The 19,313-nt window shown below is 39.0% G+C and overlaps 1 protein-coding gene across 2 annotated transcripts in view; it reads right to left on the bottom strand.

Annotated features, from left to right (window-relative positions):
* atp8a1 (ATPase phospholipid transporting 8A1) overlaps positions 1 to 19,313 on the bottom strand; it is a 269,218-nt gene that overhangs the window by 161,986 nt on the left and 87,919 nt on the right. For both annotated transcript variants that reach the window (XM_078399210.1, XM_078399200.1), the window contains exons 5-9: positions 17,888 to 17,933; positions 15,400 to 15,440; positions 6,666 to 6,739; positions 5,122 to 5,191; positions 1,787 to 1,914 (exon numbers count right to left, since the gene is read on the bottom strand). In XM_078399210.1, coding sequence (XP_078255336.1) covers positions 1,787 to 1,914; positions 5,122 to 5,191; positions 6,666 to 6,739; positions 15,400 to 15,440; positions 17,888 to 17,933 — 359 coding nt within the window. The remainder of the gene's footprint in view (positions 1 to 1,786; positions 1,915 to 5,121; positions 5,192 to 6,665; positions 6,740 to 15,399; positions 15,441 to 17,887; positions 17,934 to 19,313) is intronic.

Here is a 19,313-nt window from a genome sequence, read left to right as displayed (position 1 = left end):
AGGCTATTAACCTACATGCATGTACTGTCGAAACCTATAGGGACACATTTGGCCCAAATATTTTTAATTGCTGCAGGTTGTGAAAAATCTCTAGGAGATTTTATAGAATAATTTCAAATTAAATAGACTTTAAAAAAAAAATTATAGCAACATTAAAAGTAAACACACAGCATGAATGTGAATATCGTGATGAGTCTTTTTGGATTACAACACTTGTAGTTAGTTTTTAAATCTAATATTAGAGAATTACTAATTTAAGATAGATGCTGCTGAATTAATCAATTACTCTAGAACCTAGGCAGATCTTTGAGCGTAGCATATTAATAGTATAAATTAAATTTCAACAAAATTAATAATGAGCATAATTTTGTAACCCACAGTAAACGCTATGCTTCAAAAGCAATCTTAATGCAAGAAAAACTGTCTTCATTGATAACTGTTTAACAAAAGACTCAAATGGAGTATACATGATCTGCTTGACAATGTTGTTAACATGGTTAATACATTTGTGGATTACACCAAAATTGGTGTGGCAGACAGTGCAGGTGGTTATCGAAGATTATAACTGGACATTGACCAACTGGGGAAGTAGGCTAAGGCATGGCAGAATGAATTTAACTTAGCTAAGAATGAGGTGTTGCATGTTGGTAGTTGAAATCAGGTCAGGACTTGCACAATAAATGGTAGAACCCTGGAGAGCGTTGGATAACACAGACACCTTTGGAAGTACAGTTCCCTGAAAGTGGTAACACAGGTAGAAAGACTGGTGAAGGCATTTGGCATGCTTGTCCTTATTGGTTGGGATAGTGAATATAGGAGTAAGAAAGGAACTGCAGATGCTGGTACAAATCGAAGGTATTTATTCACAAAATGCTGGAGTAACTCAGCAGGTCAGCGGCATCTCAGGAGAGAAGGAATGGGCGACTTTTCGGGTCGAGACCCTACTTCAGACTAATTGGATAGCTCATTCTAAGATCTCCTGCAGTATACAATTCTATAAAAATGCATCGGAAAAAAGCTACCCGAAATAAATTGATGTGAATTTATGTCTTAGCAAATGCTCAGAAACCAATTCACTTCATATGTTTGGTTCGTCTCCCTAGCTAATAGGTGGCTGTTTCTTTGCAATGTCATTGGAAATGACTCGTGGGTCCTGACAAACCATGAGCAACAATTACAAATGGGGATGGAGTAACTCTATTCAATCAGCCATGAACCTGTAAATAATACTGCTCAACGAAGGGCTTCACACTGGAACCTTGTGCAGTGATTCCTTAAGTGCACTGAAAAAATCTAGCGGAATAGAGAATCTGTGAAATGACATGTTGCATACATACAAATATGCAAAGATCCATCTAGCTTTAACAATGAATTTACGGGAATAAAGATGTGAAATATTATTTGAAATATTTTATTCATCATGAAAAAGACATTAAACACAAATAAGAGAAATTATTACCTGGGTTAATACTACGGTCATGCCTATAAAATGGGTTCAGTGGTCAATTGGCAAAGAAGACAGTGCAGCACTGCTATGAACAATGGTGATGATGGGATAATAATTAATGCTGAATTCCAACCATGCTTCAGGCATTCAGAGCCAAAGTTAATTAAAATTGAGACCACACAAACTTCAAGATTAAAACACTCTTCAATGAAATTATCCATTCCTTCTACATAGACCAAATTTGAAAACAATCATCTCAAGAAAATTTGCCCAAATTTTTGTATGGTGAATTAATCTGCCACTGTTTTTGACTGTGTTTTACCTTCCACACTCATTTACCTTTTTCCATCAAATCGAATGTTGCCAACAAAATCATAGAGGTGACGATTGGGACTCTCACATTCCAGTTTGCCCGAAAAATTCATTAAACTTTCAATATCTTTTATGCCTGCTGTCTGAGATAGACCCTTGAGAGAAGAATGAGAAAAATCACATGATATTTTGTAATGGATTAACTGTTAATCTTTTTTTTACTTTTGAGGGTTACTTTCAGAAAGATGCATCCCATTGATTTAGGCATTGTCAAAACAAAATTGCAGCCTCAAAAGCTTCCACACCTTTAGAAATTAGCCAGCTAAAAATGTTGATAGAATTCAGTGTAGAATAAAGCTGATGTGCAATAGAGGTGGTTGTAACAGAAGCCAAGGTGTTTGGGCCTCAGCAGGTCTATGATTTCCATACATACTATGGCAACTGCAGAAATCTGAAGCGAGCTGAAGATCAGATGCTGGCACCGACAATCTTCCTCTCAGCTCTAGGACTCCCTATTGAGCTCAGCACCCGAGTATTGAAGCAGTGAGTGCAAGTGCACTGTACAGCCGGGCCCTCAGCCTCAGTAAACAAATGGCCACCTTTTTCTGTGATGCTGGTGGTTATTTTATTTGATTTGTGTTTGAACATTCTTATTAACATACCTATTAATGTTAAAATGGTTGTATGAATGAAATTATTCGAATTATTCTTAAACACTTTGATCAGAGCCATTTAATAACTGTTTGAAGACCTTTGACAGTTATTCTATTGTTTGATGAGAGATTGTTTGATAATAGATGAGTAGGGACAGACCAAAAGTCAGTGGAAATGGATGGTATTGTGACAGCATGTACGAGTTCCAAAAGTCACAAATAGTCTGCTTCATTTTCAGGAGGAACTAGACCAAGTGGACCTGTTGGACCCAAACCTCTCCTGCATTGGTGCAGCACCCTCTCCTACCCCCCTCCCTCCTCCCCTCCCTAACTTCCCCCTCTCCATCCCCCTCATCCACCTCCCTCCCCCCACCTCCTTCCCCCCACCTCCCTCCCCCCTCCCTAGGAGATAGATTTAAACTTTAAAATGTGAATAACTTAAAAAATATAACACCGATTTCAATAAAACTACTTGCTTTACCATTAAAGCAATGACGGTGAGTAAGGTGGGCCTGAAATTGTCATGCTATCGTATACCGTTTCGGTTGTAGTTCGATCACAAATAAACAAACAAACGAGAGTTTTAGTATATAGATGACACCAATGGCAGGGGGGGGGGAGGGTTGGATGCGACAGCTAAAAGCAGCGGCTCATCATGTTCAAATTGTTACTTCAACAATTTAAGTAGATTTGAACATGACCCAACAGTCTTTGCTTGACAAGCTGTTTGACTACTTTGAGGCAGTTGATTTATTCACATGTGCATGACTTAATGGTAAGGACTAATAATGAACGACACAAACCTCAGTCAATTTAAGAATAAAATAAAATGAAGGCAATATTTACACATGGTTGTGGATTTAAAAACAAACCTTAACATAATTACTGCATAGCTGGTTCTTAGGGAGTCTGTCTCATAAGATAGCGACATTCTTTAGGAAGTTAAGAAATAAAAACCTGTTCTTTTAGACCACAGTTTCAAGGATCACGATAAAAACCAGGGAGGTGCAACGAGACCTGGGTGTACTTGTACATCAGTCACTGAAAGTAAGCATGCAGGTACAGCAGGCAGTGAAGAAAGCTAATGGCATTGGCCTTCATTGCGAGAGGATTTGAGTTTAGGAGCAAGGAGGTCTGACTGCAGTTGTACAGGGCCCTGGTGAGACTGCACTTGGAGTATTGTGTGTAATTTTGGTCTCCCAATTTGAGGAAGGACATTATTGCTATTGAGGGAGTGCAGCATAGCTTCACCAGATCAATTCCCAGGATGGCGGGACTGACATATGATGAAAGAATGGGTCGACTGGGCTTGTATTCACAGAAATTTAGAAGGATGAGAGGAGATCTTATAGAAACATACAAAATTCTTAAAGGATTGGACAGACTAGATGCAGGAAAAATGTTCCCGATGTTGGGGGAGTCCAGAACCACAGGTCACAGTTTAAGAATAAGGGGTAGGCCATTTAGGACTGAGATGAGGAAACACCTTTTCACCCAGAGAGATGTGAATCTGTGGAATTCTCTGTCACAGAAGGCAGTGGAGGCCAATTCACTGGATGTTTTCAAGAGGGAGTTAGTAGCTCTTAGGGCTAAAGGAATCAAGGGATATGGGGAAAAAACAGGAACGGGATACTGATTTTAGATGATCAGCTGGCTTGAAGGGACGAATGGCCTACTCCTGCACCTATTTTTCTATGCTTCTAAAACGTGACAATAAATGACACTGCACCTAGGAAAGTAGCTCGAGACCAACCAAAAGCCTTACATATATTTAGAAACAAGACAAGTATTTGGATTGCCAAGGCACATCAGCGTGCAGACCAAGTGCAGGTCTGATAGGGTTAACATATATGGAACCCGATGGCTGGAATGGACATGGAGGGCTAAAGGGCCCACTTCTGTGCTGTATGGCTCTTTAGATTGTCTGTCCCATCAGTCAGAGGACAAGGAGAGAGCGTTCACGTCACGGCCCTGTTTCCACCAATCTTTCCACCACTACGCACAAGAAGCGCAAGAAGCCATTGTCCGCAGATGCTCTGGCTGAACAATTTCTAATCTTGTGATGTGGACTCGATAAGAAGATCAGTCAGAGATCACTGGCCAAGTTAGTAATAGCCAAGTTAGTTAAAATGTCCTGTTTTAAGAGCAGTTATTGAAACTGCTGCCATCTATTAAACATCCATCATCCTGGGTGGATTCATGACGGGGATAAGTGAGAAACAAGCGCAGTATGTGGCCTAAGCAGGCTGCAATATGTCACATAGAGCAGAAGATGGAGCTGCCCTTTTCTAATGATCCATTCTGATGCAGTGGCTGGTCTCAGACAAGGAAGCGATTAATGAGAAGTGGAAGTAGCCATTCTCCCAGCCCCGTACATTGACTTGTTCATTGTCTAATCTTGCTTCTACTAATTACGTAATGAGGCATTTCTGATTATTTTATAGTCAAGAAAGTTAATATCCACTAGAGAATATTGGAGCTGCACACAAATCATTTTTAAGTTTAACAGAGCACAAATCCTATTGGTTAATGCATTTATTACAAATGCAAGCAAAATTCACAAAGCTGTATTCAAGTTCTTTTGAATTTTACAGTACAACAAACTCTATGGAAAAGCATGACCATTTTACAACTATATTAAGATTCTATTGAGTGAATTGAAACTTTTATTACATATATACATTAAATCAATATGGATGTGAATCCTACCTGTCGGATCTTCAGATTTGTCTCTCCATCTAAATTAGAAGTTTCAATGTAACACATTGCCTGTGGTTCACTGATATGAAACAGAGTGAAGTTTAGTTTAAAAAGTTAAAATGGCAACTTAAAAAATTGCAATCCCAAAATGCTTTCAATAACAAAATTCCAGCATTTACAAGAGTCATTGAAGCATTTTTCAATAAAAATACATCTTTAGTTCTCACCAAACTCATGGTTAACCATTATAAACTGCTGCATCCCGATTCATTTAAAGTTGTAGTGACTTGAAAAATTGAATATTTTTGAACTTTTGAATGCGTATTCACGGTACTCTCATTCATTTATTTAATCGTATTTTGCTGTTAGAAATTTAAGTTTTGTGACTTTAAGGATTTTGAAGACAAATTATTCAACTGTTTAACGCGTCTTGTCTGCAAATCAGATGTTTGTTTACAGAACGAGGTGTATTTAATTGAGTAATTAACCGCTACCTAATTTATGAGAATATAGAGTCAGGGGGTATGGGGAGAAGGCAGGAACGGGGGGGGGTACTGATTGAGACTGATCAGCCATGATCACATTGAATGGTGGTGCTTGCTTGAAGGGCCGAATGGCCTACTCCTGCACCTATTGTCTATTGTCTAAATTTTGGATAAATACCCTACTTTATGCATTGTCTGTGCAAAATATGAGTAATGGTTATACAAAAGGTTGGGTGAACATACTAAAGATGACAAAAAAATACATTGCAGATGCCAAAACACTTCAAAACATTTAGCACCTATTCCTTAAAACACATCTTGCAGTTTTACCCCACTGATACTTAAAGTGAAAGGAAAATGCAATTACTTAATTTGATAAAAGTCCAATTACTATCAAGGTATCAATTCCATGATTGTTCAGAAAGATGTGCTCTGGGAACTTGAGCATTCTGCTACAAGGATATAGCTCATGCTTGTTACAGTGTGCCAGAAAAGATTTACCAAGAGGCAGTGAGTGGGGCAATGGAAGCATTATCCAGAGGCAAAATTATTGAGGTAAAAGAATTAGAAATTCATTTCATAAAGCCTCAGGAACATAGCAGCAAGGATAAACTTGTTGACATATACGCCACAAAAATGGACACCACAACAAGCACCCAGATTACATGAGAACACTGGAAGTGCAATTGCAATATTGGCATTACATTTGCTACACCAACATGCAGTTTGTCACATTATATAAAATACAGAGTAGTTATAAGTTCAAGGACATGCAAAAGATAACAGTCAGAAAAGCACAGTGAGTCCTCCAGTAAGCTTGTAAACCCACCAAGAGAAAAAAAAATAAAAAGGGCACTTTACACATCCCAATTGTTAATTAAAAAATACATATTTGAAAAATAGTTCTGCTTCATCTATAAATGTTAAACCTTAAGCAGTCTCAATTTAATTCAGAAATCTGATCCAGAATGTGAATCAAGCCACATTATAGACCCACAATTTGCCTTTTTGTGTGCTACTTTTGAGGACCCACTGCTGCAGTATTACATTCCCCAAATTCAATCTGACCTTGATGACAGAATGACGAGGTCAGCTGGGAGATGCTCCCCATTGGTCACCTTCACAATCTCCCCCACTGCCACCTATATTAATCCCAGCAGATAGAGGGTTAGGGTACACACGCACACATACACACAAACACACACGCACGCATACACACAAATAATGTGGAGGGATAAGGTAATAATGGAAAACATGGAGAAAAAGGCAAAAAGCAAATTGATTGGTTATGCAGAAAATTAAAAAACAATTAAAATTTCTTTGCAATATATTTTTCCAAAATCCATTTTAACCACATCAGATGCAATTATTTGACTTCAAACATTATAATAATAATAATAATAATATTCATTTATTGTCATTGCAACGAGTACAACGAAATTAAAAAATAGCCAATCCTGACGGTGCGTAAAAACATATATGCAATAAATGCAAAAACAAATAAATACAATTATATTAAGTACAAAAGATTTTTTAACAGTATTGCCTAGTGCAGTAGTGTTCAGTTCTCGTATGGCCCTGGGGTAAAAACTGTTCTTAAGTCTGTTTGTCTTAACCCTTAGGTTATACAAAATGTGGTGTGCAGAAGTATTTGCCCACAACATGAACACTAAAATAGAGAACATATTTTCCTACTATTTTGAAATGGAAGAGAAAAGAATGTGTCTCCCATCTAGTTTTGATTGGTAAAGCCCAATGCCCAGTCAGAACAAATTAATCCAGAACAAATTAAAGATCAGTCAGAACAAATTAAAGATCAAAATATCTTTAATTTCAAACAATAATCAATAAAAAATAATCTTTATAAACTAGTACTAAAATTAATAATACTCAATGTAAGCAAAGATCCACAAAAATTAAAAAATTTAGATGGTTTAAAAGAAAATCAACACTATCTCACTCAAGTTGCATCTAGGCAATTATAGTTTTTTTACTCAAACTGTGCTATAGGTAACAATAGAACCACTCTTTTGCCTATAATTTAAGAGCAGTTAACATACTTGCACATTGTAATAGAACCGAAGTGCTCTAAAATAAATGCATAATAATTTCCATGTACACACATTGAATGAAAATCAGCACATCAGAAATTTCACTTCATCTTTGCATTTTGACTTGAACAAAAAAATGGATTTTGTAAAACAAAACATTTAAAAAAGTTTCAAATAAATTGTCTCCAAGAAAATGGCTCTGCTAAAGAAAAGTCCAAGTTGCACTTTGAAATATCAATTTTTAAAATTCGTGCTTAAATGTATTTTGAATTTAATATTCAGAAACCCAGCTTCCATTAAAATTTAGGGATTTTTGACTGTATATAATTACATTTCCAGAAAATTCCTTTCATGGTAATGGTAAGTCTTAAATCTAAAACATTGTCCACAACACAAAAAATAAATAAAAATTGTGGTCATATTGTAAACAAAATTTGAAAAACTGTCTACACTTCCAAAATCTATTCTGTCTATTAAATAAATGAAAAGGACGTCGATCTCTAATTGTAATCTGTAGCAATCTGCCCAAGCATCAATTTACTTTTAGCCAATCTATAGTAAGAACAAATAGAGGCAAATTAGTCTGCTGGGTTGAAATGTCTGCCTGAAGCTATGACTGTAGAGTACACAAATTTGCGGGGAGTATCATGGTAGGAATCTATTGGGTGCAGGACAGATGGCAGTTTGGAGGTGGTATAACTGTGGTAGCAGTGTTTGTAGAGTCATGTTTGCCTGCAAGAATCGATTGGAAACATTGTCTATGGGGCTGAAATGGCCAGCAGATTACTCGGTTTGCAGGATTTATTTTACTATGGAATACTGCTAGTAGTCCATCACGAGAATGCTAGTCAATGTAGCCAACAATTTTCTTCACATGGACCTGATGGTACTCAGAGCATCTCACGTGTGCACTGACCTGCGCAAGCTGGAAACCTTTCCCCTGCCCTTGGCAGTCCCCTTTAGAGATTCTGCAGAGGGGATCTTGGGATTCTGCAGAGGGCCCAACAATAAATGATTGACTCTGGAATCCAGCCACTTTATGATATGGAACCACTCACCAACTTTTCAATTTTGTGCTAGTGCTTTGAAAGAGCTATTTCGCTTGCGACAAATTATGCAGCAATTTGGCCCAGAATCTGTACCGGCTTCGAGAGGTAATCCCATTGCTCCACTTGTTTCCCAGTTGACTATTCTCTCTCATGTCCATCAACTCCATCCTGATTCCCATACCACCCTCTTATGCTTGTGGTAAATACAGTAGCCAATTAACCATCCTACCTGTATATCTTTGGGATGCAAGTGAAAAATTGAGCAGTGGGTGAAATCCCAGGCAGTCACAGAGAGAAAGTGCAAATTTCATGCAGGGAGCACTGGACACCAGGACCCAACCCAGGTCACAGCAACTGCAAGGCAGCTACACTAACTGCTCCATTACTGTGCCATCAGTTTAAACTCTTCGTGATTTCTTTTAATAGTTGCTGTAGGAGCCATTTTGCGTTTATTAGGTATTTTAGTATATTATTATATTATTTTGTGTCCTGCTGTATTATTTTTGGACACCAAGAGTGTCCAATACTATGCTTACGTATACGGACTGGGAGGAACCATGGGAGGAGTCTGATCATGAGTATAACTTGCCCAGCACTGACTTAATGCTTCAGTGACACGTCAAGAACCTGCTGACATAAGGTTAGCAAGTCATACAGTAACTACAGGAGCCTGCTAAGATAATAAGATGTTAGTGGCCATAAGAATCACAATGAAGACTGCTGAGATAAAGGGTCGTAGTAGTAACAGGATACAAAGGAGTGTCGGTGAGATACTGTTCTTACTGCAAACAAACAAGTTAACGACGGGAGATCTGTTTTGTATTTTGCTTCAATAAACTACTAACTGCAACGCCGTGAAGATCTCTTTATTGTTGTTATTTGAGTCAAGAACCACCGCTCCCATTCCTTCATCAAACGGTAAGCTTTGGGGTTTTATAGGGAAGACTAAAGCTGGCCGCTACAGCTGCCCTATTCTCAAGTTATTTTGCTTTTGTTTCCATTTCCTTTTGGATGTAAATTTCAGCTGGTAAAAGCTCACAATATTAAAAAAACTCAATTTCTTCTCTATATTATTTTCAAATTATCTTAAAACCATACCCTCTGGCTGCTGAAACCCCCCTCCATTAGAAACAATTCTCTTAACCAAAACACTTCATGATTCTGAACACGTTAAATCTTTCCACTTTTTCCAGGTGGTCTATATGTGGTACAATCAGTATTTTTTTAAATCTCTGAACATTATTGTAGTCTCTCAACCCTGTGTAACATGGTAAACATTTCCTACATATTCAAGATTTTGACATCCTTCTGAAAGTGTGGTATCTAGACCTTCATCATAATTAGCCAAACCCAGTTTATGACACCCATGAAGCAATAAAGATAAATGCATAGTCCAGTTCTATTTTGCAAGAAATCCATTTTCTTGGAGTAGTACTGGAACAGTGCAAGAGGTAGAGGGGCCATCTTCCCCACAAGCATCAGCAGGCACCTCTACCTTGATGACAGTAGTACAGTATCAGCAGGTATGTATTCTGTGCAATTTATTTTAACTATATCGCCAACCTGTACCTGCAAGAAAGAAACTATGAAATGGTTAACACTTATACATTTTGAATGCTGCAAACTGTGATTAAGGTGTTAAGTTGTACATTAATTCATAATGCTTCTCTTCGACTCCATTCTCAAGATTCTAGATTTAGGATATGCTCACAGAGGAGATCTGAAATATTCTGACGCACAGACCACATTTTTGAACTAGTTATGCCAACAAAATGTTGAAAATTAAGAGTAAATTTAAAGAATGTTTGTTTATTTGGGCATTAATAAATATCTGGTGGCCTGGGCCTTCCACTGCATTGCAGTGGCATTCGGTAGCAAACCTGTTTTACCAAAAAACAGATGTTATTCAGTGCAACCACGTACTTTGTTTGTCATTAGTGGAATTCAGGGTTCAACATGCGTACATGGGGCTGCTGCCGGGCTCATCTGTTCATGGCGCGTATCATTTGCAGGCCTTGTAAATGCAGTAAAATGTTGATTAAGTGACATCAACTGAGCATACATGCAAACATTGTATGCACAGGGCATCAGCCCCATGCAATGTTTGCATGTATTACCCATTTAATGTCACTTAATCAACAAGGTATGCATCTTGAACAGACAAGGGAGATATTGGTAAGTGCTTGAGTCCTGTTTGGTCATTTGTGACTGAGTTCATTCCCCCTGGGATGCAGATGGAGAGCCAACTCCTCAACAGTAGAATCCCGCTGGGAATTTTCACCCTCATTGATCATTATATCCCTGACTACGCTGACACCACCCCTGAACCGCTTCTTCAATCCCTTCCCAATGTCTGGAATTTGCTTTCCATATATACCATCAAGCTCCCCAACCCCCACACAGTCATCCCTCTGATCTTCTCTGTACTCAGCTCTTCTTTTTCCCTCCTACCCCAAATTATTTGCCTGACAAAACCTCTGCCAACTCCACAGACTGTCATTCTTCACACAAAACCTCCACCTCCACCCAAACACTTCCTCCACAATTGCCACTTTCTGTAGCAGACTGCCAAGGCAAGGTCTGTAAGTACATTTGCCTTCGTTGACCTTTTCAAAATAATAGATTATGATGGTTTCTTATCAAAATCATGCTAGACTCATCTGGAATTTTTTGAGGATGTAACAAGTAAAATGGATAAGGGAGAGCCAGTGGATGTGGTGCATCTGGACTTTCAAAAAGCCTTTGACAAGGTCCCACACAAGAGATTAGTGTGCAAATTAGAGCACATGGTATTGGGGGTATGGTATTGCCATGGAGAGAGAAACGTATAGGAAAGAACTGCAGATGCTGGTTTAAATCGAAGGGAGACACAAAATGCTGGAATAATTCAGCGGGACAGGCAGCATCTCTGGAGAGGAGGAATGGGTGACGTTTCGGGTCAAGACCCTTTCTCAGACTGATGTCAGGGGAATGGGCGGGACAGAGATAGAATGTAGTCAGAGGCAGTAAGACGAGTGGGAGAACTGGGAAGGGGGAGGGGATGGAGAGAGTGGGAAAGCAAGGACTATTTGAAGTTAGAGAAGTCATTGATCATACCGCTGGGGTGTAATCTCCCCAAGCGAAATATGAGGTGCTGTTCCTCCAATTTGCGCTGGGCCTCACACTGACAATGCAGGAGGCCCAGGACAGAAAGGTCAGATTGGGAATGGAAGGGGGAGTTAAAGTGCTGAGCAACCGGGAGATCAGGTAGGTCCAGGCGGACTGAGCGGTGGTGTTCAGCGAAACGATCGCCGAGCTTGCGCTTGGTCTCGCTGATGTACAGGAGTTGACACCTGGAACAGCAGATACAGTAGATGAGGTTGGAGGAGGTGCAAGTGAACCTCTACCTCACCTGAAAAGACTGTCGGGGTCCTTGGATGGAGTCGAGGGGGGAGGTAAAGGGACAGGTGTTGCATCTCCTGCGGTTGCAGGGGAAAGTACCTGGGGAGGGGGTGGTTTGGGTGGGTACGGACGAGTTGACCAGGGAGTTGCGGAGGGAACGGCCTCTGAGGAAAGCAGATAGGGGTGGAGATGGGAAGATGTGGCCAGTAGTGGGATCCCTTTGGAGGTGGTGAAAATGTTGGAGGATTATATGCTGTATGCGACGGCTGATGGGGTGGAAGGTGAGGATAAGGGGACTCTGTCCTTCTTACGAATGGGGGGGAAGGGGAGCAAGAGCAGAGCTGCGGGATATCGAGGAGACCCTAGTGAGAGCCTCATCTGTAATGGAAGAGGGGAACCCCCGTTTCCTAAAGAATGAGGACAACTCCGATGCCCTGGTATGGAAAACCTCATCCTGGGCGTAGATGCGGCGTAGACTGAGGAATTGGGAGTAGGGGAAAGAGGGGATAAAGATTCGTCTAAAATGATCCCGATGTTGGGGGAGTCCAGAACCACGGGTCACAGTTTAAGAATAAGGGGCAGGCCATTTAGGGCTGAGATGAGGAAAACTTTTTTACCTCAAAGAGTTGTGAATCTGTGGAATTCTCTGCCACAGAAGGCAGTGGAGGTCAATTCACTGGATGTTTTCAAGAGAGAGTTAGATATAGCTCTTTGAGCTAACGGAATAATGGGGAGAAAGCAGGAACATGGTACTGATTTTGGATGATCAGCCATGATCATATTGAATGGCGGTGCTGGCTCGAAGGGTCAAATGGCCCACACCTGCACCTATTTCTATGTTTCTAAAATGTATAAATAATCAAATAGCTGGTGAATGTAAGGTGGAGTTAATCTGCATCCAGAAAGGCAATGATTCAGCGGGCCAATGGCGTTAATATAATAGTTGCTGGAAACTTGAGACACAATATTTTTTACCAAAAACACGAAGCAGAGCAAATTAAATATCCATTGTTCCCTTCATTCCACCCATCATTGTTGTGCAGTTCGGTTTTGTACTCTGGAATTCTGCCCTTGCGCCATGACTAATCAGCTGGAATTTTTTGAGCTTGACTTGACAGCTGGAATTTTTTGAGAATGTAACAAATAGAATGGATAAGGGAGAGACAGTGGGCATAGTGTATCTGGACTTTCAAAAAACCTTTGACAAGGTCCCACACAAGAGTTTAGTGTGTAAAATTAGAGCACATGGTATTGGGGGTAGGATATTGACATGGATAGAGAACTGGTTGGCAGACAGGAAGCAAAGAGTAGGAATTAACGGGTCCTTTTCAGAATGGCAGGCAGTGACTAGCGGGGGCAACTGTTAATAATGTTTTTTAATCAGAACTGCAAGGTTATGGGAAGAGGAAATGTGGTTAGCTGGATTACTCCTACATTGAGCCAGCAAAGATTGATTATCCAAATGGCCTCTATCCATGATTACCCCAGTGAGAGCTCATCTGTCAAAAACTGCTAAAACATTGTATATGTAGAACGAACATCAAAATTTAATTGTAAAGTCATGTACTGCAATGCAACTTTAGTAGCAACATTTATCAATATAGAAACACAAATCTGGAACCTAAAGCATTTAATTTAATGATAGTCTGCAGATCATTGGAATATTTTAGAAATCCCCTATAAACATATCGTTCAACCGTATTTGTATCTAAATCATGATATATTGAAATGTGCTGTCTTGGAACAGACTTGACACATGGCTGATCTAAAAAGATATCAATAAAGCTGGAGTCTTGCACAACGGCGCAAAATATAGATATATTTTTTCAAGATATATGCTGAACAAATATAAATAAGTGGGAAATCCTCATCATGCTCAAACATACATAGCATTTGTGGAAAGCATGACAAATCCTTAAGTGTATTTTTGAATTTAATGAAGGTTTTTTACCTCAAAAAAGCAAAATTTCCATTACTTCAGATAACATTAAATGCAATTAATTGTATTAATAGCTCTTCCAGGGATTTGTCCAAATTACAGGAAAAGCAGTTTGAAGATAAATAGGGAACCTAACCAGTTCTTATAAATAAAGCAGAAAATGTGACCAAATCTTTCACTTGGAACTTTCGAACAATGTTATCTGTTCTGTACACCAACAGAGTAGCATACTTTATAAATTACTAATCAGAAAGAACAATGTGTCATGAAGTTCTTGGCTCAGTAACCAAGTCTTCTTTACCCATTTAAGAAGTAGTACTAGAAGACTGAATGCTTATTATTCAATAAGATTATGGCTGATCTGCTTTTGGCCTCAACTCTACTTTCCTTTCTGATCGCTGACCTTTGGCAACTAGAGAAATATATTTACTTCAGCATCGAGAAGTCCAAATATTTACAACCCAAAGTTTACTTGTTACCTTAAATGGACAAGGTCTTAGTCCAAGTTGATGGGAATTCCCTAGCTGTGGTTTTGATGCAATCAGCAAGGTTTCATTTTTAGCACAAAGTACTAATGTACTTTTCAATAAAATCTCAAAATATGATTTGTATTTCCATATAATTATTAGCATGCCCTGCAAGTGAATTCGCAAGACACTACATTTTAGTCAATACTGATGATTCCTAATTACCTTGGATAATTCGGTTATCTGTATTTAGTAAAGAACATGAACAATGACTGATATTTTATGAACAAGGGAAAATCTATAGTCACATTGGCAAAACTGAAAGAAGACGGCGATTTGTTGCTCACAAGATAGATACACATCAAACCATTGGAACTCTGCAATCCAATTCAATTATCAACATTCTTTTCTGCTTTAGTCATTACCCCTCTCCCTGCGTTAGTTCCATCTACTATCATAATGAATGAAGCTAATGTAATAATAACTCCAACGCAAAACAGAATGTGACAGATGTCTATTACTGTGATTTGCAGGGCTTCCATGTGAATACCAAGATGAGAGATGTTCTTTGCTCCACACCGCTCACACATTATATTTCGGTTTCATGAGTTCCAGTTAGGCGAGTTAGAGGAGGGCCAATAATAGATTTATTTTCTGCCCTATTCTAACAAAGATTTTAGAGAGCACAAAATGGATACAAATTTGATACAGCTCACTACATTACTATTCCTCAGACACCTGGGCAAGTCTCCAGCCTTATTACTCACACCATTATTTACCAGTTCAGAATGGAGCATGCACTGCAATGAGACAAATGATCAGCACAATCCCCCACGTTCTGCAATGGTAATAAATATGTCTGTTAACTTAAAATGGCTTTGCTTGATTTGATTAAAATAAAACAATATTTCATACCTTTTCCCAATGGACAATTTCCCAAGCACCATTTCTCAGCACTTCGAATAAAATGAAATTTTAGAATTAAAAATCGACATTCAAAATTGCAAGGGGCAAGTTAAATAAAAGGCAATCACTCAATTTCTGGAATAAAATCGATGGACAGAGGGTGGAAGAAAAATAAATGATTCTATACAAAGGGAGTAAATATGCAGCATGGACACTTAAGGAAAAATGCCACAATAATATGAGAATTAATTAGAAAATAATGATACACTAAATATTAAAAAGTTTAAGCACCTCTTCTCTAGAATGCTAAATATTTCTTGTTCCCATTATCAATGCTCCTAGAGCAAAACCCACTCAACACTTTCATCTGCTCTCATTAATGATCAATAATGGTTTGAGAAATATTTACCCTTGGCAGAATTATGCAGGATATTATTTGCATGAAATATTCTTGGAATAATATAGAAGGCATGCTAAAATATACCCCTTTCCTGAATACGTCTCATTATGAACATCCTATTTTCTTTATTTTTCAGGATCTTGACATTGTTACTAAACCCCGCATGTATTGCCCATCCCTAATTGATTGCCCAGCGGTGATGGTACAAATGATTGGCTTGCTGGGTCTTTAAGAGGCTAGTAAAGACTCCCCCAGGTCCATAGCCATGAGTCGGCCAGACAGGATGAGGACAGTTGTTTCCCCCCCTCTCTTTAGGGTGATTTTCCAGAGCAATCTGCTATTTCTTGAAATCATCATTATTAAGACTGGGTGTTGCAGACTTAAAAATAAAAAAACAGTGGTGCAGTGATATCTGAAGACAGGTTTGTTAGCACAGGCCTTTTAATTATTGGTTGACAATTTAACCACTTCCCATCACCATGTCTGACTGTTATTTCTGTCCCAGGTTAAAGTTTTTTGTCAGAACATGAAATGTATTTTAATTTAATTTAAGCTTGCTCTTATGTATGAATCATTTAGGAATTCTGTTGGTGCATAACAATCATTTGAGAATTGTTGGATAAAATGCCAATTCATAAGTTTGATAAGTTTACTGTTTGAGCTGTATTATTGGATGTTATCGCCTTGGCATTAGGATGCCCAGGTATAATTATACACATTGCTAAGGTGTGAAGTAAACATTGTAGTTAACCAAGTCAAACTGACAACCCTTAACCTGTGTTATGGGTTCAAACCTAGGCCAAAGTAGTTAGTTTGAAACCTTCTACGAATTGCAGGCCCCTTTTCTTGGGTCAGAGTTCTATATAAAGCTTCCTCCTACCTGATGTAATGCTGAAAATTTTGCATTTAATTAAATCACTATGTTGCAGCCGATCCAAAATTCAGAACTTTTAGAGGCTACATGTAAGCAAAAGATTCCAATCACACAAGTGAGAAAAATCATTTTCGGCAAATTCTGATATGGAACTGTGCGGTCTTGTGATTCCACACAAAACATTCTAGCTTATTCTGAATCATTAAATAAATCAATTTACAGATTATGGGAAAAAATCAACTGTTGCATTACGTATGAATCAATGTAATTAAACGGCAAAATATGAAATGTTCCAACAGAACCTAATGCACGCATTATACACCAACGAGCCAAAGAATTATGACCTGATGAGCCAAAACATTATGACCACCTGCCTAATATGCTGTTGGTCCTCCGTGTGCAGCCCCATACGCAGCAGGGTGCGATGCACTGTGTATTGTGACACATTCTTCCCGTGACCACCATTAAAATTTTCTGTGACTTGTGCCACAGTAGACCTTCTGTTGGTTCGGACCAGACAGGAGAGTCTTCGTTGCCCTTGTGCGTCGATGAGCCTTGGGCGCCCAACATCCTGTCGCCGGTTTGTCCCTCCTCGGTCCACTGTCGGTAGGTACTCACCACTGCTGACCAGGAGCACCCCACAAGCCTTGCCGTTTCAGAGATGCTCTGACCCAGTCGTCTGGCCATAACAATTTGACCCTTGTCAAAGTCGCTCTGGTCTTTACTACAGCCCATTTCTCCTGCATCCAACACATCAACTTCAAGAACTGACTGTTCACTTGCTGCCTAATAGATCCCACCCCTTGACAGGTGCCATTGTACCAAGATAATCAATGTTATTCACTTCACCTGTCAGTGGTCATAATGTTTTGGCTCATCGGTGTATAATCCGGAGAAATTTCAATGCAAGATGTTCTTACCAGTCAACTAAGGCTAAATAAAGATGCTTCCTAAAGTCCCAACAAACTCAGCCACCAACTCAACACAGCAGTAAAAGGTTTGGTTTGAAAAACTACTATATCAAGAGGTTAGCAGAGCATTATGTCACCAATATTTTGCCATGCATTTTAAGTGATTGCAATCCACATTTTATGTTAATATTTATGGGATGATTATCGAGGACCATTGCTAGATTTCAAAAACCTTTGTGTTGCAAAAGATGGCTACATTTAACTTTCCTGATTCTTCATGTAATCTAAGACACTTAAAACCACGGTTCCTACCTTGTGCCTTTTTCTTGTTCACGCCACTGTCTGCATTGTGTCTTTTCTGTAAGGAATAAATATTTTTCATGTTTAGATTAACACCCAGATTATCATAAATTCTTATCATAAAATAGCAAAATTTAAGTTTCAACTAATTTCAAGCCTTTAACCACGTCAGCATTTGCAACCTTTTATTTAGTTGTCTAGTGTTGATTTGAGCTCCAGTAAAGAGCAAACTGTTGTGGGAAGTTAAAGCAATTAAACTGGATTTAAATCCTGTCAAATTTGAGTTTGAGGATGAAGTAAGTTCCACATCAGGATGTTAGGAGTGGGAAGGGGGAGATGGGTAGAGAACTGGGAGATGCAAAAACATTTTATGGCAAGCAAAATCTAACACTGTTTCTGTTGCTTTCTGGCAGCAAGTTGAACTATTACATACCTTTCTTTTTTGCTCTGTCTTAAACTATCCTTAACTAGCAATTAAAAAAATGAAATTAAGTAAAACAAGTTTCATGACTGGCAAAATTACAGACCATAGGATGGCAATCAACAGCCATAAGATTGCAAGTTGCACATTATTCAACTCAATGATGTTTTTATAAAATGTACCAATAATACACCCAAATTGAATCATTAATTTCATTCAAAGTAGATGCTATTCTCTTGACAATGATGTATTTGAGAATTGATCACAAAAGCTTACTTCATTTTCCCCAACATAGATTTATTAACTCTTCCAGCAATAAATACATAAAACTGATCTCCTGCTGTGCAAATCAAGGATTAAGACCTTGTATTCATGGGGTGTGTCCTTCCCCAGTCAAGCTTCATCCACAATTACAGCCACTCTCGTTAAAGTGTACAAGATGTACTCGGAATGCCAGTACTTTAATGACAGTAGCATGGTTCAAAGAGAAGCGGTTACAAGCATTAAGAATTAGTTTAAGCGACTTCCGGTTGAACGAGCCACGAGATGGCAGATTAGGGTAAGAGCTCCCGACATTTTGAGTTAATATTTACCCACTACAACTCGAATATTTCCAAAACTTTTGTTGCAGTTTCGTAAATATTGTGGGTCAGGATTATGCCTAGAGGAAAGAGTAAAAAGTCGACGCAGATGGAGTTTTTCGATGGTGAAGGGGAAGGGCCTAGCCGAGCCTCCTCAGCTAGCAGTGCAAGGGAGGACGATGATAAGCAAATGCACCCAGATAAGGAACGAGAGAGAGAGAGCGGACCTCAGCCTCATATTGAAAGAGTTGAGAGAGTTTAGAAAGGACAATAGTGAGCAGCTGAACGGAATTCGGGAAGAAATTACTAAGACGAACACCAGAATCGGGGAGGCGGAAGAGAGGATTGACGCGGCTGAAAACAGGCTACAGGTGGCAGAGGACGTGGTGACGGAGCTGCTGCAACTCCAAATATACCTAGATGCCAAATTGACGGA

This window comes from Rhinoraja longicauda, chromosome 1 (assembly GCF_053455715.1).
Source record: "Rhinoraja longicauda isolate Sanriku21f chromosome 1, sRhiLon1.1, whole genome shotgun sequence".
Classification (NCBI taxonomy): domain Eukaryota; kingdom Metazoa; phylum Chordata; class Chondrichthyes; order Rajiformes; family Arhynchobatidae; genus Rhinoraja; species Rhinoraja longicauda.
This window is presented reverse-complemented; position numbering and strand designations above follow the sequence as displayed.